Source organism: Maylandia zebra, linkage group LG17, assembly GCF_041146795.1.
Source record: "Maylandia zebra isolate NMK-2024a linkage group LG17, Mzebra_GT3a, whole genome shotgun sequence".
NCBI classification, from domain to species: domain Eukaryota; kingdom Metazoa; phylum Chordata; class Actinopteri; order Cichliformes; family Cichlidae; genus Maylandia; species Maylandia zebra.
Genome location: NC_135183.1, coordinates 16,266,697 through 16,289,831, shown reverse-complemented (window position 1 = coordinate 16,289,831; position 23,135 = coordinate 16,266,697). Strand labels below are relative to the sequence as shown.

Genomic DNA, 23,135 nt, shown 5'->3' with positions numbered 1-23,135 from the left:
AGTGAGAATGTGAACAATAGTGAAACACTTTCAAAGACATGGCTCCAACCTTGGATAATTACAAACGCTCCACTCCCACCATGACACACTCCTCTCTAGGTTCCTAACAACACAAGATGTACTGTAGAGGTTAGTTTAGTGTACTCAGTCACAACACGTAAAGATAATTTCCACTCAACAATCCAGCATCAACAGAAGGTCGGCCACACAATTAAATAGTTGCCACTAACGAGGGTACTCAGTGGCAGCTGGTGAGTGTTGATGGAAGACGGGTGTGGCTGGCTTCAGCGTGGGAAATACCTTTTGGCCTGATGATGCCCATAAACTGGCACGCATGAATGAACGCACGCACGCACGCACACACATAAAGGAGGAAACAGGGGCCGGGAGGGGAGCCAACAAAAAACACAAAAACAAACAAGAAAAGGAAGGGAAGTGTTATCCATCCGCCTGGTGAGGTTAGTGCAGGAGTAAATAATTTCACATGTTTAAATTATCTTTAAAATTGTAAGGTATCCTGTGTTACTATGCGTTTTTTATGTTTATGAGCTTATAAGAACAATTGGGTGTGGCTTACTTTGCACTTGGCAGGTTACACGCATGCGCTCAGTGAATGCCACACCTGCACGAAACAGCCAGGGTGTTGCCTTTGTTGAGTGTGTGTAACGCCCACGTGTCTTTTGTATCGCAGTAAAAGTTGTTGGCGTTGGCGTGATGTTTTTCTTTTCCAAGTCTTAAGTAGATGCCAGTGAAATTGATAGTCGTTTGACAGCTTTTATCCAGACAGTAAGAAACTCTCCATGCCGCTGGGAGACTCCCCTGAGACGTTTCTTCAGTCATGATTCGGATTTGTTGGCCCGTGTTTGTGTTGCTACTTTTTGTGGTGAGTCCAGAAAGACTTTTGTGTCGATTAGAAAAGACTTTCATATGGAAAGTAGTTTTTTTTCTATGAAACAAGCTTAATTCATAATGTGATTCTTTTGTTGCTTTTATTATTTAGGTTTTTCATCTTTTTAAAACATAAATCAATCAAAATGTATAATAGATTAAAGACAACAAATTATAGTCAAGCATTTTTAAATCTAATCACAATTATGAATAGTAAAATTAGCATCATCGTGATTTCAGCAGGCAATATGAAGCAAAACCGGTGCTAAAAAGCGATCGTCTGCTAAAACGTGATGCCGTGTCAAGGTAGTTATCCCGGAGATAATTTGTAATAAATAAAATCAAATATGTGTTATAAATAATATCAAGCTGAACCTGCCGCAATTTCCTCCCCCTGTCCAAATCATTGACAAATGTGGTTTGAGAATCTGGTATATTGAGCGTTAGTTTAGAAAAGTCGACTTCCCGCAGACGTGATTATGCGCTTATCAGGCAAAACGTCCTCAGTTTGCTGAAATAATCCCCTCCGGCACAACGTGACAACAATAAATGTATAATTTTCTGTCGTGACCCAAACAAATGAACGGCAATGTAATGACATTCGTCTTTAACTTTTTTTACTAAAGTAAAATATCAGCCACGACTGTTGGTTGGAATTGAGGCGGAGTCGACTGGATCCGCTGTCCTTGCCCAGGGCGCGCTCCAGAAGGGGAAACAGATTGTGTCGGGGCAGCTTCACTGGCAAGACCCCGGTGTTTGCCATAAAATGATTGCTCACATTTAAACTGTTATAAATGACTTGCTTGATCTATAATCTGTCAAAAAATAGATCAAACACATCTCTCCTAAAATATATCAAGTAATTTTGAGGTAGAGGGAGCATCCCTATCAGAAGCTCTAATCAATTTTTGGAAAGTGACTGTTACTTATCCTGTTATTTATCCCGGCAAAAAGTGCCATTGACATTAAAAATGTATTTTTCGGGAGAGAGCTGGCTAGCAGAAGTTGTAACAAATAGAGCAGAACTGTGATGTGATAGGTTACCAAGGAGGACTGGATTGATTATAATATGGTTAAAATGATGCAGTCATAAAGATACTTCAAAAAGGAATAGTTCTTCTATTTTATATCTAACCCAGGGGTCTCAAACTCGCGGCCCAGGGACCACTTACGACTGTGTCACCCCTACTGTATATTGCTGTGAAAAAATATAATGCGATTTGGCCCTTTAGGTGTTTTTTCTTTGGGAGGATTTGTTTGTTGCTGAGTGCAATGTTAAAATAAGTTCTGTAAAAAGCAAAAAGTATATATTTTATATGAAGGCAATATGAGCAGAGAGTACAAACATCTTGAAGGACCGGGTGTGTTAGTTCAGTGACAGTTATTTGTAAAGAAAACAATTCTCACTAACAGTCAAAACCTAATGTGTACTCTTATGTCTGCATTTGTATTTTGTTAAATACGAACAAAATCATAGCAGAAGTGCTGGACCGTGTCTAGGCAGAAAGAGAGTATCAGTTTGTGTATTTGGTAATTCACTGAAAGGCTTCAGTTAAGAGTGAGGGGAAAAAAAGATTTGCACTCATGTTTGCAGTTTTCTCTTGTTATACAATATTTAAAGTTTAAAAAAACAAACCACTGCATTTTTAGACATATTTGTGGGTGTATTCTTGGGGTTTTTTCTTACTATTTGAACACGTAAGCAGCCCTCCAATAAGAAGACTGCGCAAGCAGTGGCCTACAGCTCACTAAGTTTGAGACCCCTGAATCTAACCCATTCATAAATCCTGTTCACTAAGGTCTGTTTAACAGTATAAGTAAGCATTGTAGACTACAAAACACACACAGAAAACTCTGAAATCACTTTTTTTCAGTCGCTTTTTGGCACAACACTGGCTTACACTCTAGTTCAGCCTCTGCATTAACTAGGCCAGCTTGGACACGCCTGAGCTTTTTTCCCCCTTTGTACTATTTTACCTTTTTACCGAACTAAAGTTGTTTGGTGTTGCTTGAATCAAGATGTGATTCGGATGGAATAGCTATTGGCATTCAGACCGCAAACTCAAAAGTAAAAAACTCTCAGGAAAAATTCTGTTGTTCATAACTGAATGTTATTATTATCTATAACTGTTGATTCTTCACTTTACATTCTGAAAAACCATTAGGTCACTATAATAAATACATTTGGTTTCATAGTTATAAAAGTGTGGGAAATAAGGTTCTGACCTCAGAGAGATTTCTTCAAGTGAATAGAGAGTTGTTTTTAAGTGCTCTGAATGAGTTATTTGATGGCAGTAAAAGTATACAACCACTCCTTACTTTTCTTCTCATTATTACCTTACATGCTTCAACTGAACCTTTCCAGTAGTGGCAAGAGATGTGTCAGCTTTTGTGTGTGGGAAAGCTAGCAGCTTTATAGCCCCTGCAAGGTGTGTGTTTTTACATGCACAGTTTAATAGCATCTTGATTTATGATTAGTTCACAATGTAGCCTGCAGAGTTTGTTGGCTGGCTGAGACGCCACACATGCATGCATACACACACATATTTACATGTGTGTGTGTGTGTGTGTGTGTGTGTGTGTGTGTGTGTGTGTGTGTGTGTGTGTGTGTGTGTGCGGCGAGCATGTATGTGTGACAACTCAGCCAGAGCAAGAATTTTTGAAAGTAAAGACCTGAAACTTTCCTGCTGTGAGTGAATTATTCGCCAAGTCATATTTTACCTGCTAAAGACAAGAAGATTGACAAACAATTGCAGACTGTTGCTTTTAAGGTTTTTCAAACTGATATATAACAAAAACCTGATCTTTAAGCATCTCTCTAGGTTTTAAATTACAGACAGTAATTCCAAGAAATGCTTGACAAGGATTAAAAATGGGTGTTCTTGTTTTCTTTAAATGGCTGGTGATTTCTCCAAACATGTTTAAGCGTATGTGTTGTATTTCAGGTCCAGGCTGTTGTGACGAAAGCCAAATCTGGAGACAGTCTAATAAGAAGAAAAAGAGCCTGGCTTCCCCCACCACTGAAATTGGAGGAAAATGTGGACCACACACAAAAGACTTCTGTTGCCAGGGTGAGTCATTGATTTAGTTTTTTATTCCTTTTTATTTTGATGATCTTTTAATTTTTTATTTTAATTAAATTGATTAAAATAATTTTTATTAGGGTTAGAAAATCATGATATACAATATATTAAGGTTTTTAGCATTAACATACTAAGATATGAGGAATCTATAAGGAATCTGTGTTGTCTTTGTTGTTGTTATTGTCCTATGATTATGACATATTTGTGAATTATGCTATGCTTAGCTTTTCATCTCATTTTCAGATTCATTCAGATTTAGATGATGGTAAAGGAAATCTCAAATACTTCCTGAATGGCCGTGGCGCAAACCAAGATCCCTTCCATGTGTTTGTAGTTCACGAAAGAACTGGATTTATTCGTGTGACCCAATTACTTGACAGAGAGTTCATCAGTATGTACAATGTGAGTGAGACAAAACGGTTATTTTCCATCATGACTTCAGTGCATTCCGTATCAACAGTTTACATAAATATTTGTAACGTCTTAATTAAACCTAACGAGGTTTCCAATTTTAGCTTTCTGGTGTTGCTAGGTACAATGATGGCACTCTGGCAGAGGAAAACATCGACGTACGATTCAAGGTTACTGATCAGAATGACAATGCACCAGTGTTTGAAGACGTCTATACTGGGCGTGTGGATGAGCTTACACCGAGAGGTTAGTGCTTCGTTTTTATGAAAATTCCTCACTAATCACTATCCGGCATGTGATGACTCCATATTCCCATATGACTAATATTCAATTAATAAATGAAAACAAAGTTTTTGTTTTTGTTACATTGCTTACAGGTTGAACTTACTTAAATGTAATGTTATACTCAAACTAAACAATGTATTATGGAACAGGGTGTTTTTTTTTAATGTACATCAGCTGTGAGATGGGTTGTGTTGAAGGTATTAGGCGATACTAGAACTCTTGATGTTGTCTGTGTAGATTCTCCATCATCCAGGTCGTCGTAATCTCAACTTTTGAAGATGCCACAGAGAGGTTTTGTTTGTTTGTTTTTGTTTTTTGAGAAATTAAAATGTCATTCCTTGATATGCTTACAGGGACTTTTGTTATGAAAGTCGCGGCAACGGATGCCGATGAACCAGACAATCCCAATTCCCAGGTTTTTCATACCATCATAGACCAGACACCACCTCATGACATGTTTTACATGAACAGTGACGGGTCCATCTTCATCAAAAACAAATTAGACAGAGAGGTATGAACTAAACCCCACACCAGTTTCAGAGCTATGTAGTTAATTTTTTATTTGAATTTTGATATTTAATGATAATAATAATCATAATCATAATATGATTATTAATAATACAATCAGATGTTAGAGTAATTATTCTAGCATCTGAATTTTAAAGTCCAATGAAAATCTAGTTTAAGACATTTTTTCAGACGGTAAAGTTCAGTAAATACATAATGTTTATTAGAGTAATGAGCAGTGATGTTAATCAACTGATATTTCTATTATTTGCCAAAAATAATTATCATCTTGGTTATTAACCATTTTATTGCAGCTCAGGTAATTTGTTTTTTGTTGTTGTTGTTAAATTCCACACTCTGGAATTCTGTTTTTATACATATGGCTTTCCCTAATCTCAACAAACAACTTGGTTATCTATATATTCAGTAAACTGCTTAGAACAGCATTTTTACAGAACACCTGACCGTGAGTACGGAGAAAATATGAGAAAGTTTGCAAACATTAAACGTTTTAAACAGTTAAAACATGATATGTAATATATTTGGTGCTTAACCCTCCTGCCATCCTTTAAAAAACTCACACCCATCACCCTAGGGACCATTCTCAGCCACGCCATAAAAAGACCATATATCCATATTTTATTCCACTTTAAATTAGCCAACCTTGTAAAACTACTTCTCCCTGAAATATTCATGTAAAGTTTTAATTATATTTTCGTTGTTTTAACCCTTCAAATCCCAGTGTTATTACATGAGCGCCCTGTGTTATAAGCCCCAAAAACCAAAAAACGAAACTAAATATTTCCACAAAAAACCAGTTGAAGTAATATGTGATTGTCATTATAAGTAGGCCTTTAGATGGACCAAAGATTGGCACCAACATACATTTTGACCTGCCATTATTTTTTTTGCATTTTTTTTGCAATTTAAAAATTAAAACTTCAAGGCCCTGAGTCTTCATTGACATCCAAGAAAAGAAGAAAAAATAAAATCATATGATGATAATTTGGGGTTGAAAAATAGCGTTTATAATGGAAGTCAATGGGCAGAAAATGGTCCCCAGGGTGATGGGTGTGGGGATTTCTGCTGCTCAGCCATTTTAGGCTGATTTAAGGAATTCACACTGGAATATTAACATTGACAGGTAAAAACTATCCTGTGGCAAGTTTGGTTATATTCCACTGAACACAGTGGAAATGGCAGCCATTTAACACATAGCAGTGGCACAAAAAGGTCCCAAGAAGGCAGGAAGGTTAATGAAAACTCTGGATTTCAAAGTGTGTGTCTCTGTGTGTGTGTTATTTTTATTTTACCCTAAAAAAAAGTTCAAAAGGACAAAGTTCAAAATATAATTTATGGGCCCTTCAAAGATGTCTACTAAATATAAATTCTACTGGAAAAAACCGTATCTAACCAAACAAAGTATATCCACCTTAACTCACAAGCTACGTCCACACTAATGCATTTTCGTTTGAAAACGCATCGTTTTCTCTACATTTTGGCCTCCCGTCCACACTGAGATGGCGTTTTCAAAACGCTCTCAAAACTCAAAACGCTCTCAGTATGTACATGCTCCAGATAGCTTTTCTTCAAATTCTTTAATTCTCACTCACTTTTGCAACTTTGTACTTTTGTGTTACTCGCAGCAACAACTCCACCTCATTGTTAGTCCATTTAAAAAAACTCTGTGCTTTTCCTCGACATTTTGCCGTGACGTTTCAAAGAGATGGAAAGTAAATAAACGGCAGACAGAAATGAGGCAGGCCGAATCTTCTTGCTTTTCACGCATGCGCAATACTGGAACATAAGCGCTTTCAGCCGTTTCAATGTGGACGCACAACTCTGTGAATACGACTGAAAACGCTAGTGTGGATGTGGAGCGTTTTCAGACAAAAATGCCATTTTTAAATCAATCCGGGCTAGTGTGGACGTAGCACAAACTGACCTAACCACAAAGACGCTGCAGGGTTACCTTTATAGTGGTTTGGCCATAATATTTACATACAATAGGGGAAACAGAACAAACACCAATAACTTAAACTGACTTATACTTGTAAATGGGAAGTTTTAGAACAAAGTGACTAATGAAACTTCAATCTGTGTGGAAGCTGGGGGGAAAAGTCATGAAACTTTGTTCTGGTCTTTGTGACCAGAACAAAGAGACTTGGAGTTAGAGAAACAGTCTTTTTAGTACGAGCTCCTATGATCCTTCTCTAATCCTGCACTGGAGAACATGAGGCAAAGGCAAATTCATGGACTATACTAGTCACCAAATTTATATCAGTGGACAGTTTTTGTTTTTTTCCCTTTGATCACTGAAAGTGTTCCTGGTTAGCTATTTTGCCTACCTACCTAATGGATAGCTAACCAGAAATATTGCTACAGTAAAGTGTGATGCAGTCTCTCTAAGAAATTAGTAACTTATTGGTCTGTGATTTCAGAAATGTGATCAGTATATCCTGACAGTAAAAGGTCAGGACCTAAATGGTAAACCAGAGGGGAACACTGGAACTGCCACTGTTACTATAGCTGTTGGTGATGTGAATGACAACCTACCAACTCTGGAAAAAGAGCAGGTAGTTTTCTTTCTTGCTCTCTTTTAAATCAACTGTGTAGTTATTTACAAATATATGCAACATATTGCTGAAATAACCCCTATGATTTTTTTTTATATTCTCCACCTATAGTATGAAGGTAGCATTGAGGAGAACACAGAAGGTGTGGAGGTGATGAGGATCAAAGCACAGGACCTGGACCTGCAAGGCACTGACAACTGGGAAGCTGTATTTGATATTGTCAAGGGCAACGAGGCTGGGTATTTTAGCATTAAAACAGATCCCAACACCAACGAGGGAATCCTAATGCTTGATAAGGTACTGCAGTTTGAAATGAAACTTCTTGTTGTTGTTGTTATTATTATTATTATTATTATTATTATTATTATTATTATTATTAATCCTAGTCTTTAATACAGCATAAAAACAATGCAAATAGAAATCTTGATATCTCAGAGCATATGCATTTTAAACACCAAATCTGGTGGAATAGTCCAGTGTCCGTTTGATCAAATTGTCCGGCAAACTGTACTGTCCAGAAAAACAAATACATGTTTTATATTGTGAAATAGTTAAATTTTTTCGGTTAGTTAAGTAGTGCATGCCCATGAGATCATCATCTCTTATCTGACTGTTCTTGGGTCTGCCTAAAATTTTGTCCATATAATTATGAATAGAATTTCTGTATATCTTTGACATTTTCTTTAACCTCATGTACTAATTGGCAGTAAGTTTGTGAATTATTAATGATTAATTGTTTTCATTTAACTCAGGAAGACCATTAATAAATGCAAACATCTGTCATTATTATGATGAATTGTAACAGATAATCTTTGTTTCTGTCTGTCATCTGTGTAGGCTGTGGACTATGAAGATGTAAAAGACATTGAACTTGGACTATCTGTGAGGAACAAGGCTCAGCCATATGGATCTGGGACAAGTGCTGGAATAACTATTGGAGGAGGGGGGGGAGGAGCAGGGGGAGGAGGAGCAGGGGGAGGAGGAGGAGGAGCAGGGGGAGGAGGAGGGGGTGGTGGAGGAGCAGGGGGTGCAACTGGAGCTGCTGGGATTTCTGGTGGGACACCCTTTAAAACCTATCCTATCAAAATCAATGTGAAGAACCAGCCTGAAGGGGCAAAGTTTGATCCCAAAGTTAAAGCCATTCATGTCTCAGAGGGAAGCACCTCCTTCAACATTAAAGATGTTATTGCCAGCTACCCTGCAATAGATGGAGACACTAGGAAACCCGCTCAAAATGTCAGGTCAGTGCATATACAAATAAGTGCACATTAAAGCCACTAAAACTAAACTACAGTGTCAATTTCACCTTTCATTCACCGTAATAACAATATAGCTTATTTCTGCTGTAGGTATATTAAGGGATTCGACCCTAACAACTGGCTAACTATTGACCCAGTCACAGCTGAGATCAAACTGAACAAGATGCCTGACAGGGAATCTCCACACTTGGTCAATGGGACATATTTTGCCAAGATACTCTGCGTTTCAGAAGGTATGCTGCTTTACTGTATAAATGCCGACACTTCAAAAATTATTTACGTAAGGGGAGTACCCTTGAAAAGTAGCTTTGGAATTGCAACCCCTGGGAATTTCTCACTTATTAGTCAAGCCAACTTCCTTTACTGTGAAATTAAAAAACATAAATGTAACACAACCGGTGATAGTTTTTACTAAACATAATATTGTAAACAAATTGCCTGATATTTTGTAGACGAAAAAATTATTATTTACTGTCAGGGTATTGATGCATGATTAAAAACCTAATGCAACATAACTACAAGTGCATCACATTGCTGGCTAAATACATCTGTACGGTCTGTATAATGCCGACTTGTCATGAATAAAAACAAAATGGCTATTCAGCAGTAAGATTCATGTAAATAAACAAAATCAATATTAGTTTTACTTTTTGTCCAAACATAGTAATAGTAAAGCAAATAGTTCTTGAACTTATCTCTGACAAAATGGACATAATCAAAGGAAAAATGTTAAATTCTTGCTTTTTATTTATTTCTTTTTTTTTAATTTACCAGACACACCTGATAAAACAGCCACTGGCACCATAGCCATCCAAGTGGAGGATTTTAATGACCACTGCCCCATCTTGACAAGTAACATGGAGACTATGTGCACAACAGTGGATGCTGTTATAGTGAACGCTAATGATGAGGATGCATTTCCCAATGGACCTCCTTTTGTGTTTGAGATCCTCCCAGAAGGCACTAAGGGAAAATGGCAAGTGGAGCATCTTAATGGTGAGTAGAAAACATCACCACAATATCATGAGTGTGGTACATTCAGAGACTGAACCACCGACTGGCCAAAGAAGATGAGTGTGTACTTGCTCTCTTCTCTGTGTTAACTTCTTCTTGTCCAAATTTATCGGACTTTTTACAGTTAAGAAATAGACTCCAAGGAAACGATGGCTCAAATGTGATTGGTCACGTTCAAAACAGTACCACAACAAACCTATCTGACGAACTGTTTTCAAAAAAAAAATTGAAATAAACAAAATGAACTTTAATTGCAGATACGGTGCTTTATTTAAGTGATTTAGCAAGGGAAAAGCAAATGGCTCAATCAGTTAATAATAATCACATAATTAAATCAATTTAAATTTTAGAAAAAAGTAAAAATCTTAAATAATCAAATCTAAATTGTTGCTGTATATCTATTGGTTTTATTGAAGTTTTAGTGGAAGAAAGAGAAGACGCTCTGGCTATAGAGGATCTTCTGCTCGCTATGACAAAACTACAAAGAAATAACGGCTAATGGTTACCTGCAAAGAGTTTTATACATCCTCTTCCCTCCACCTTTCCATCTTCACATGGCCAATATTTGCATCCAGTCACTTGATGTGACATCCAAGCATCGTCTCACCTTCTCCCTGTGACCTCTCACATAAAAGTTTTGACCACTTTCTAGCAAAAGCTACTTTATTACAGTTATCACATTAGTTCACTATATTTCACTTCAATTTGCATGATTCCTTTTTACTTCTGTATATGTATATACATATATACACAGTCCAGATCGAAAGTTTAAGACCACTTGAAAAATGGCAAAAAAATCATATTTTGCATGGTTGGATCTTAACAAGGTAAAATGTAGAGCTTTCAACATGCTACAAGAAGAAATGGGAGTGAGACAAAACATTTTTTTGAGCATGTAATTTATTGAAAACAACACTTAAACTGAAATAGGCTGTTTTACAGCTGATCAAACGTTTAGGACCACATACCTTTAAAAGGCCAAATCTGTGCAGAAATGTGGATTCATTGTCTTTTTCTGTCAGGTGGTCACACTGTCATGACCTTCTGACGTCAAAGGCAAAAAAAACTTTTCCCAATTTGAACGTGGTTGGGTTGTTGAACTGCACAAGTATGGTCTCTTGCAGCACACCATCACTGCTGAGGTGGGGCACAATAAGACAGTCATTTGGAATTTCTTAAATGATCCTAAGGATTGTGGAACAAAAAAGTCAAGTGGAAGACCCCAACGTTACTGGCATGACAAGCAGATGCCACCTGAGATGTTCTCTACGCGCCACAGTGGAGGGGACGTCATAATGGTCTCGGGTGCTTTTTCCTTTGGTGGAACAATGGCGCTTCAGGAGGTGCAGGGGCGTCAAACGGCTGCTGGCTATGTCCAGATGTTGCAGAGACCATCACTCATGATTGAGAGCCCTCGTCTGTGTGTTAACGACTATGTTTTTCAACAGGACAATGCTGCAGTACGCAATGCCCGCAGGACAAGGGACTTCTTCAAGGAGAATAACATCACTCTTTTGGACCATCCTGCATGTTCCCCTGATCTAAATCCAATTACAAATTTGGGGGGATGGATGGCAAAGGAATTTTTTTAAAAATGGACAACAGTTCCAGACAGTAGATGCCCTTTGTGCAGCCGTCTTCACCACTTGGAGAAATCTTCCCACTTACCTCCTGAAAATGTTTGCCCCAACTAATTTTTGGGGACTACAGAATGAAGCAATTGTCAGCGACCTCATTTACATAGATGTAGCTGTTCACCAAGAGCGAATGAGACATCACCAGGATGTACAACAGCGACATTTCATTTCATTTCATTTCATTTCATTTTTATTTATTTCACACTTGGTACTACAAATCAAACAAAACAACCACATCTTCTGTCAACAACATTGGAATGTCGTTCGGACTGGAGAAATATAGTTGGATGATAACAAGGAGAGGGAAGGTAGTCAGAATTGAGGGGATCAAACTACCAGAAGGCAACATTGCAGACATTAAGGACAGCTACAAGCACCTTCAAATCTCACATGCAAATGGGAACCATGAAGAGGCCACTAAGAAAGCTGCAACCACCAAGTACCTGCAGAGGGTCAGGCAAGTCCTGAGGAGTCAACTGAACAGTAAGAACTGCTTCAAAAGATCCACCATCATCCCTGTGCCCAAGAACAGCAAACCCTCATCCCTGAACGATTACTGGCCAGTTGCACTGACCTCGGTAGTAATGAAGGTGTTTGAGAGGCTGCTGAAGAACATCATCTCCTCCTCCATCCCAGACACCACAGATCCGCTGCAGTTCGCCTACAGATCCAACAGATCCACAGAGGATGCCATCGCCCACGTCCTACACACCACTCTCAGCCACGTGGACAAGAAACAGGGTAAGTATGTGCGAATGCTGTTTGTTGATTACAGTTCAGCGTTTAACACAATAGTGCCCTGCAGACTGTTCACAAAGCTCAGGGATCTGGGACTTAACAGCCGTCTGTGTGCATGGGTGTTGGACTTCCTCACTGGCAGAACTCAGGTGGTGAGGGTGGGCAGGTGCTTCTCCAACAGCATCACCATCAACACAGGAGCACCTCAGGGATGTGTCCTCTCGCCACTGCTCTACTCCCTCCACACTTCAGACTGTGTGGCCACCCATGGCTCCAACACCATTGTGAAGTTTGCTGACGACACAATGGTGTTGGGTGCCATCTCCAACAACGATGAGGCGGCCTACATGGGTGAAGTGAAGAATCTGGCATCGTGGTGCCAGGACAACCACCTCCAGCTGAACGTCAGCAAGACCAAGGAGCTGGTGGTGGACTACAAGCCCATTATCATCAATGGAGCTCCAGTGGAGAGGGTGCAGTCCTTCAAGTATCTTGGTGTCCACATCTCCTCAGACCTGACATGGGCTGCCCACATTCAGGTCCAGACCAAAAAGGCTAGGCAGCGCCTGTATCACCTACGACAACTGAGGAAGTTCAGGGTCTCTCAGGATTTTCTATACAGGCGCTGTGGAGAGCATCCTCACACAGAACATGACATCGTGGTTTGGGAACAGCTGTGTGAAGGACCAAAAAGCTCTCCAGAGAGTGATCCGTACAGCAGAACGCTGCTGCAGGATTGCTCTCCCCCCGCTTCAGGACACCTACACCAGGAGATGCCGGACTAGAGCAGCGCAGATACTGAAGGACCCGTCCCATCCTGGCAACAAACTGTTCCAACTTCTGCAATCTGGTAGAAGGTTCCGCATCTTCCGGGCAAGGACAGAGAGACTCAAGAGGAGCTTCTATCCCCAAGCCATCCATGCCCTAAACACACACACCCGCCCTCTCACATCATCTATAATTGACTGAGACAGGACTCTTCCAGACACTAAACCAAGGCACAATGTACATTTCAATTCCTTTAATTTTAAATATGTTTATATTGTCTATCCTGTAAAATAGTCAGATGTCTATTCATATTAATGTACAGAATTCACCTGCTACTACTGCACATTCACCCAATGTGTGTATATATAGATATATATATATATATATATATATATATATATATATGTGTGTATATATATATATATGTGTGTGTATATATATATATGTATATATATATATATATATATATATATATATATATATATATATATATATATATATATATGTATATGTGTGTGTATAAAAACACCCAGCACGCCCCTGTGGGCGGTTTATCCTTCAAGCTCGGGTCCTCTACCAGAGGCCTGGGAGCTTGAGGGTCCTGCGCAGTATCTTAGCTGTTCCGAGGACTGCGCTCTTCTGGACAGAGATCTCCGATGTTGTTCCCGGGATCTGCTGGAGCCACTCGCCTAGCTTGGGAGTCACCGCACCTAGTGCTCCGATTACCACCGGGACCACCGTTACCTTCACCCTCCACATCCTCTCGAGCTCTTCTCTGAGCCCTTGGTATTTCTCCAGCTTCTCGTGTTCCTTCTTCCTGATATTGCTGTCATTCGGAACCGCTACATCGATCACTACGGCCGTCTTCTTCTGTTTGTCTACCACCACTATGTCCGGTTGGTTAGCCACCACCATTTTGTCCGTCTGTATCTGGAAGTCCCACAGGATCTTAGCTCGGTCATTCTCCACCACCCTTGGGGGCATCTCCCATTTTGACCTCGGGACTTCCAGGTTGTACTCAGCACAGATGTTCCTGTACACTATGCCGGCCACTTGGTTATGGCGTTCCATGTATGCCTTGCCTGCTAGCATCTTGCACCCTGCTGTTATGTGCTGGATTGTCTCTGGGGCATCTTTACACAGCCTGCACCTGGGGTCTTGCCTGGTGTGATAGACCCCAGCCTCTATGGATCTTGTGCTATATATATATATATATATATATATATATATATATATATATATATATCAGGGGTGCAACGATATTCGTATCGATATTGAACCGTTCATTACAGTGCTTTCGGTTCGGTACGCATATGTATCGAACAATACAACATTTGTAATTTATTTTATCAATTTTCCTTCTGACGATGCTGTCTGTGTTGAGCGCTCAGTGAATCTGTGTTCGACTACTCCGCCTAGGCTGCACTGTGGAGCGCAGATCCACTGAGCGCTCAACACAGACAGCATAGTCAGAAGGAAGAGCGCAGGGCACCTCCCCCACCCTCATTCAGATCTGGCGTTTGGAATTATTTTGGTTTTCATGTGACGTATGACCCTGAAGGTAAGCGAGTCATGGACTAAAGTAAAACAGTATGTTGGATGTGCCATGCAATGCTCAATTACATTGGTGTGAACTAGTGTGCTAGCGCAGTTAGCTCGTTAACGTGTTGGCCGTCTAGCCCCATGCACGGAGCGATCGGCGGTAGCTCGTTAACGGAGATTTGCCGTGTTGTGGCGTTAAGGTCATTTCAACGAGATTAACCTGAAAGCACTAGTGGGAACACGACGAATATGACTGCACATTTATGCCGACATCATCCTAGTGCAAAGACAAGTGGAAGCAGACAAAAAAAAGCAAGCATGCTACTAACTTTAGCCGAGTCATTTAGACAGCTGTTAGCACATGATTCTCCTTATGCTGCTGAGAATATAGCCCAGAAGAAGCGGATAGTATAGCTTTTATTTTGGAAAGAGCCATTTCTCTGTAATAAACTCTCTTTTCCAAAGATGAGTGATTCCTCAATCAGATACAGGGCTTGCAATATCGCTAGCCCGACGTCCCGGAGCTAGCGATCTTTCCAGTCGGGCTACCAAAATCTATCTCTTCCCTGCCCGTCGGGCTATTATAGGAAAAATATATGTCAATGCTTTTGCATTCTTTCAGAAATGTAGTTGGGTAATTATGTCATTGGCATCGGTGAGCCACTGTCAATATGTGACATATTGAAATCGCGTTTGAATTTGCGCTTGTTTTTTTTGCTTTCACTTTGCAATGACAGCACTGATCTGTGAGTGATGATAATTTGTGCACCAATTCCTCTGACATCGTCTTATTAATCGTTAGCTTACTATGCAAACATGACAAGTGAAATCTCCCGCAGCAAGCTTAAACATGTGAGAGGTTGATCGCGCAGAGAATCGCTGAGCTTATGTGAGTCCGTGTGTAAAAGTAGCAGTATATATATTTTAGTTCTGCTGAGCCAAATAAGACAGGTCGGGGTGAAGAAGTGACAGCCAAAGAAAAGCTTACCACAAAACGGAGAAGTTATGACAAATGAGACTATAAGGCAAAAAGAAAGTGCAGCTTTATGGTTTCATGGACAAAAGAACCTTGAACCTTGAACCTTGAGAACAAGATCCGGGCTATCAACATCTTCGCCCTGCCTGTAATCAAGTACCTTGCTGGGACAATAAGCTGGCCACAGGAGGAGATAGAAGTCACTGACGTCAAGAGCAGGCAGTTCCTGACCATGCACGGAGGGTTTCACCACAAGTCCAGCACCCTGAGACTGTGTGCTATGCGGAAGAAAGGAACCTGGGGACTAGTGAGTGTCAGTACAACATTCCATATTGAGACAACATATGTCCACCAGTACATCAGGAAGATGGTCATGATCAACCACGTGATCAGTGAATACCTCAGGCAGCACAAACCCAAGAAGGAGGACTAACCATCATGGAAGGACAGGCCCCTGTACAGTATGTAGCACTGGCAGATATAGGAAGTGGCTGACATTCAGAAATCCTACCAGTGACTGGACAAAACTGGACTGAAAGACAGCATAGAGGCACTAATCATGGCAGCAGAAGAACAAGCTCTGAGCGCAAGATCCATAGAGGCTGGGGTCCATCACACCGGGTAAGACCCGACGTGTAGGATGTGTAAAGGTGCCCCTGAGTCCAGCACATAACAGCCGTGTGCAAGATGCTAGCAGGCAGGGCATACATGGAACACTATAACCAAGTGACTAGCACAGTATACAGGAACATCTGTGCCGACTATGGCCTGAAAGTCCTGAGGTCAAAATGGGAGGTGGAGAATGACCGAGCTAAGATCCTGTGGGACTTCCAGATACAGATGGACAAAATGGTGATGGCTAAACAACCAGACATAGTAGTGGCGGGCAATCAGAAGAAGACGGCTGTAGTGATAGATGTAACAAATACCAACTGACAGGAGCATCAGGAAGAAGAGACACAAGAAGCTGGAGAAGTGCCAGTGGCTCAGGGAAGAGCTCGGGACGATGTGGAGAGTGAAGGTAACAGTGGTCCCAGTGGTAATTGGAGTGCTCAGTGCAGCGACCCCCAAGCTAGGCGAGTGGCTCCAGCAGATCCCAGGAACAACATCTGAGATCTCTGTCCAGAAGAGCGCAGACCTAGGAACAGCGCAGAACCCTCAAGCTCCCAGGCCTCTGGTAGAGGACCCAAGCTAGGAGGATAAAGACTGCCTGCAGGGGCGAGCCGGGAATATTTTTTTATATAATACACACTACGGAATTATGTAGCAAAGGAAAAATTGTTAAAAAACAACAACACAGCTCTCAGTGAGCTTCATGATGTTGTCACCTGAAATGGTTTTTACTTCACAGGTGTATCTTGTCAGGGTTTATTTGTGGAGTTTCTTTTCTTCTTGATGGGGTTGGGACCATCAGTTATGTTGTGCAGAAATCAGGTTTGTACACAGCTGACAGCCCTATTTGACAACTGTTAGAATTCCTATTATGGCAAGAACCAATCAGCTAAGAAAAGAGAAATGACAATCCATCATTACTTATGGAGTAAAGGTTAGTCAGTCTGGAAAATTGCTAAAACTTTGAATGTATCCCAGTGTATCCCAAGTGCAGTGGCAAAAACCATCAAGCGCTATGAAAAAAACTGTCTCACATGAGAAAAGGAAGCCCAAGAGTCACCTCTGCTGCTCAGGATAAATTAATCTGAGTCACCAGCCTCAGAAATTGCAAGTTAACAGCACCTCAGACTGGAGCCCAGGTAAATGCCCCATAGAGTTCCAGCAGAGAGTCAGTCTCTACATCAACTATTCAGAGGAGACTGCATGAATCAGGCCTTTATGGTCAAATAGCTGCTAAGAAACCACCACTCAGGAAAAGCAACAAGCAGACACACTGAACCAGTATGGAGTTAGTTGGACCATCATTTATTTTTCAAAAGAAAAACGACACAAAACACACCTCCAGGCTGTATGAGAGCTATTTGACCAAGAAGGAGATTGATGAAGTGCCACACAAGATGGCCACAGTCACCTGACCTGAACCCAGTTAGATGTTTTGGAATGAAAAGGCACAAGGGCCAACAAGTGTCTCTCTGGGGCACACCTTCAGTACTGTTGGGAAACTGTTTCAGGTGACTTCCTCATGAAGTTCATTGAGAGAATGTAAAGTGTGCAAAGTAAAGGGTAGCTATTTTAAAGAATCAAAAATATAAAACATGTTTTGAGTTGTTTCACTCTTTTTTGTTTACTACATGATTCCATATGTGTTCATTCATAGTTTTGATACCTTCAGTGAGAATCTACAATGTAAATAGTCATGAAAATAAAGACTGCCACCCAGTCCTCCTCCACTACTTCTCCTGAATCCACAGCTTCACCTCTCACATGTTGGAGCTCCAAAAACCCTTCCCTGCCACCACAGCTGTATAAGTACCACACCATGTACTTATACAAGGTGCACCTGTGTACCTGGCTACATCATCAGCTACACCCCTACCAACTTTATTAGACATGCTATTAGGCACAGTACAATTGTAGCCTAATATGCTGGCTACTTTGAGATTTGTTTTAGCTAACTAAGCAGCAAACCCCAGATCAAGTACAGTACCTTTTTTGTTAAAGCATATAGTTACGGCTGTATCAGGTGACCCTGAATCCTCCCTTAGTTTTGCTGCATTAGGCTTAGGCTGCTGGGGAATTCCCATGATGCATTGATTTCTTGATTTCTTCTTCAGTCACCTTTGTCACTCATTATGTGTTAATAGGCCTCTCTGAATTGACTCATACTTGTTATTAATCTCTTTCTTTCTTTCACAGCATGTCTTTTTTTCTGTCTTCTTACCCTCACCCCAATTAGTCGCAGTAGATGGTCACCGCTCCCTGAGCCTGGTTCCGCTGGAGGTTTCTTCCTGTTAAAAGGGAGTTTTTCCTTCCCACTCATGACAAAGCGCTTGCTCAGAGGGTCATATGATTGTTGGCATTTTCTCTGTTGTATTATTGTAGGATCTATCTTACAATATAAAGCAACTTGAGGCGACTGTTGGATAATTAAAATTGAATTGAATTTTATTAAGGCAGTAGCAACAATCCCACCACAATTTTTACAGAAATTATATAATCTAATTCATGTTCACTTTGTTTCACATATTTTTCTGTTTTCTGACAGACACTGCAGCTATCTTGCGGTCTCGGGAGTCTCTTTGGCCTGGTATCTATGAGGTGGAATTTTTGGTGAAGGATCAGCAGGGGCACATGTGTCAAGATCCACAGAAAGTCAAGGTTGAAGTTTGCACCTGTGAGGATGGAATCATGTGTGGAAAAAAAGGCGCCAAGGGTCAGCCAAGCAAACAAGCGAAGTTGGGACCTGCAGGCATTGGGCTGTTACTCCTGGGCCTATTACTCTTGTTGTGTAAGTGTTAATTCATCCTAATTGCCATAATGTATTGGTTTTGGTTTTGGATAATTAAGAGAAGAGGGAAACCACCTTAAAGTTTTTTAAATAAACAGCTGCTGCTGACAGATGTAAGACTATGATACATTTATTGTTACTTTATTGTGTATATAAATTATAGCTTCTTCCTTGAAGGATTACTGCACCCTCATACCTTACATTTAAGGTTAATTAAAACTTGGTTTTACAGTGATTCCGTTGTTGCTACTCTTCTGCAAATGTGGAGGTGCTGCAACCTTCCCAGACCTCTTTACTGAGATGCCATTTGATACAAAGTCACATCTCATCAACTACCATACTGAACGTCAGGGAGAGAACACGGTGAGAATTGTATTTTCTTCACTGCACTGAAGAATATTGGCTAATGTGGTGATGCCTACATGAAAGTTGTGTCAAAGTGATTTTTAACTTTGTACTAACATGTACATTTTTGGCGCAATTATAGGACGTGCCACTACTGAACTTGCCAACACAACTGGATGGAGATGTCTTAAATGTAGCCATGGCTCAAAAACCTGTAGCAATGGATGCGTTGGGCAGTTTTGATTTCGCACAATCTGTTGGATCCATTAATAGGCTGAACGGGGCTAACTACCAAGGTAGTTACAGAAAAGAAATTTGGGGCATGAACCAACAGGATCCAAGTGGTTTCTACTCTGAGACTGAGACAAGAGAATCGTTGGGAGGTGTAGGACTTTATGATGGGATGGCTCTGCCAGACCACTTTTTGAGGCAATATTACGATCAGGTAAGAAATCTCATGAGTTGGAAAGGTTCAGTAGCTAATGAAAAGCAAAGCAGAGATTTGAATTAATTATAGGGACGTGTTTTGATTAGCCCTTAAGGCTGAAAACGTATTTAGTTGTTCATAAAAATTCCTTGCACATACCAAGAGTTGACATGAAAAATACTATCTGAATAATGGTGTCCTTTTTACTTCAACAGAAAGTCACTGATGGAAATGATAACCTTGGCGTGAAAGATGGTTTGTTGGTGTATGATTATGAGGGCCAAGGGTCCTCTGCTGGCTCAGTAGGCTGCTGTAGCCTTTTGGAGTCAGACAATGATCTTCAGTTTCTTGATAACCTTGGACCAAAGTTCAAGACTCTCGCGGAGGTGTGCAGAGGCGAGAAAATTTCTTATGATGACAAACAAGTGCCACCTCCTGTGTCTAATGTCTATAACAATCCTCCAGCCTCAGTTTCAAGTTCAGTGAGTGTACAAAAACTGTCCCCTCCACCCAAACTGGAGCCAACCATGCCCAAAGTGGAGCAGAGTATGGTCATGAAGACAACCAAGCATTCTGAAATGGCAAAGGAAAGTACAACTGCAGTGAGGGAAGGGATGAATACAATGACAAGAGGGTTGGCAAATCAAGGCCAGATGGTCCTAATACAGCAACAGCAGCCTGTCTACTACACAACCACTCCTGTGTTGCAGCCAATGCATTACGTAGTCCAACCACAGGTTCAGAACACTATGATCCTGGCTGAAGCACCAACCACCAACCTTCAAGGCCTGATACTGGTTAACAACACGCAATCTGGACCTGCCCAAGGAGTATTTGTTCAGGGAAGCACTCTCTTGTCCAGTGGACAAGCCCAGGAGCCCACCATGGTGCTGGTGGATAACAGTGGTGCCCAGCGGAGTCATGCAAACTTGATCCAAGCTACAAACTTGTCTGGCTCTCAGACCATGAAGGTTGTAGAGGGTAAGGTCCCTGCAGGGTCAATGAAAGTGCGGAAGGGGAATCAGGCTTCCTATGTTGAGGGAGGTCCTCTACAACCAGGAGACCTTCCTGGATCTCAAAAAATCCTAATGGTCAGAGAGAACTTTGTTCAAGATGCAAATGGTCTGCCAAAGAAGGCTGAGGTCTTTGGCTCTGAAAGAATTCTCTACAAGGACAGCCAATCCACTGGCTCTATGACCAGTAAGTTTGGGTCCTCTACTGTTACAGTATCCGCTGGCCCTGTATCCCACAAAGTACAGGAGAAATTCACTTAACTGAGAAAGGCAAAAGTGCAAACTTTTGGCAAAGATATGTTCCAGGTCTATTCTTATGACTTCACTATGTGCATATGAGGTTACGGGTGGGAGCTGTGCTGCTTAATTTTCTTGTATGCTACATGGAAACATGCAAAAGATCTCTGTAATGGTTTAAATGTTTAATAGTACAGACAGTAAATGAAATGTTCATTGCAAATTGTTTAATATAGTATTCAACACATTACAATAAATACTAGTAAGGTCTTTTCACTTTTCTTTTCACTTTATAAACCACTACTATTTCCTTGTGTCCTGTCTTTTTTCTGGTCTCTTCTCTTTCCCCTCATTGCCAACTGGTCTCAGCAAATGACTGCCCCAGTTTGAGCCTGGTTCTCCCAGAAGTTTCTTCCTGTTAAATGGGACGGGGTTTTTTTTCCTGTTGTTGAATGCACTTGCTGTAGGGGTCATGACTGCTGGTGTTTCTAGTGTAGGGGCTTTACCTTACAATATCAAGTGCCTTGAGACACTGGTTGTTGTGAATTGGCTCTAAATAAATAAAATTGAATTAATGGCTACAAATATATAACTTTGTTATAACCATTATTTTAACTTGTTTGTTTTCTTTCTAATATGGAAACTTTATGATGCATGTGTATGTTAATTGGACTATCTGAACGTGAGAGAGTGACTGATGGGACTACTTCCAGCTTAAAGATAGCTGGCGCCTTACTAACACTGTGCAACTAAAGCCTCCAAAGTAGTCCTGCTGTGGTATAGGGAAAATCCTATTTTGCTCTCCTTCATACCAGCTTCAACTGGTTTGGCTTTACCTGTAGCTTTTGTTGTTGTCTTGAGTGGGCTGATTTTGCTCTGTTTGCTAGATGTGGAGGCACAGGGGAATTCATAAGATTTATATTCCTAAGATAGGAAGCAATTAGAAGTAAATGTTGGATAACATGGGGACCCTGTTTTGTGTTGCATGTTCACACACTTTCAACTCAGTAATTCATTGACATTTTTCAGTTGTTTGAATGTTGTATTAGGGTTTCATTCATTTCCTTTTGAATGTATAATTTTTAATGGTTAGAAATTGTAAAAACTCAATCCATTTATTACCATATATTTGAACACTCATGTGGTGGCCTAATATCAATGGGAAAGCATGTATTGGGGAAAAACATTTATGCTTAAGATAATAAAATCTTTGGTATGGAGCACTTAAAGGTCTGCAAGTGTTTTATGTTCACTTTTCTCCCTGTGTCAGTTCCACGTTTTTCTACCATGAACTCAAATTTGGAATATAGTGAGTTCATTTTTGTTATTTAATTATTTAAAATCTTTTTTTTTTTTAAATATTGGTAAGTTGACTGGTTCATAGCACTTTTCATAACACTCAAAGAATATCATAGAGTGATGCTACGCTTTCTTTTGGTAAAATAAATTGAAAAGGCTTCATACAAGCACTGATAAATAAACACAATAATAACAGCTCGTTTACACGTATTGCCCAGATGCAATCTTTGTCTACACAGGGAATAAACTCTCAACATCATGTAGACACCAGACTGATAATGCAATGCATCAAGACCTTGAATCCAGCTAGTTTGTTTGTTTTTTCCCCTGTCTTTGTACAGGGACGTTACAAACCAATAGTATGCTGAGGTTCGAGGAGTTGAATCACAAATTTTCCATTACATTTCCATCCTTTCAATCATTTTTTATCACTTTTATAGTATAATATTTGGATGCAAAATATAGGAGTACTGATAAAATTAAGCTTCCAAAAATGCCAGCGCTTTCACACCAGGGATTAAGATTAATTTGTTCATTCATGAGAGACGTGACCAGTTAAGAAAGCCATTTGGTGCTTTATCAAAATCCATCATTTGTGTAGTAGTTATCACAAAGGAGATTACAGCTGGAATTGTAATATTTACTGTGGAAATGAGGATCAGGTTTATCATGTATCAGGTACCAGAGTCGCTATAACTCTAGCTGCCATACAGATTCTGCATAAGTAATT

General features: G+C 40.3%; 1 protein-coding gene across 1 annotated transcript; it reads left to right on the top strand.

The window, feature by feature from the left end:
• Positions 1-695: 695 nt before the first annotated feature.
• On the top strand, positions 696-22,329 carry LOC101482365 (desmoglein-2.1). The gene is made up of 14 exons (XM_024799545.2): positions 696-883; positions 3,834-3,959; positions 4,215-4,373; positions 4,487-4,628; positions 5,021-5,178; positions 7,616-7,750; positions 7,862-8,047; positions 8,588-8,991; positions 9,100-9,242; positions 9,784-10,005; positions 18,842-19,084; positions 19,317-19,447; positions 19,572-19,874; positions 20,072-22,329. The coding sequence occupies exons 1-14, from the start codon at positions 839-841 to the stop codon at positions 21,128-21,130; spliced, it is 3,456 nt and encodes a 1,151-aa protein (XP_024655313.2). The 5' UTR covers positions 696-838; the 3' UTR covers positions 21,131-22,329.
• The last annotated feature ends 806 nt before the right edge of the window (positions 22,330-23,135 follow it).

Coding starts and splice junctions, on each gene's coding strand:
- LOC101482365 (XM_024799545.2), top strand. CDS start 839: ATGATTCGGATTTGTTGGCCCGTGTTTGTGTTGCTACTTTTTGTG. Junction 884..3,833: donor TTGTGTTGCTACTTTTTGTG/GTGAGTCCAGAA, acceptor GTTGTATTTCAG/GTCCAGGCTGTTGTGACGAA. Junction 9,243..9,783: donor GATACTCTGCGTTTCAGAAG/GTATGCTGCTTT, acceptor TTAATTTACCAG/ACACACCTGATAAAACAGCC.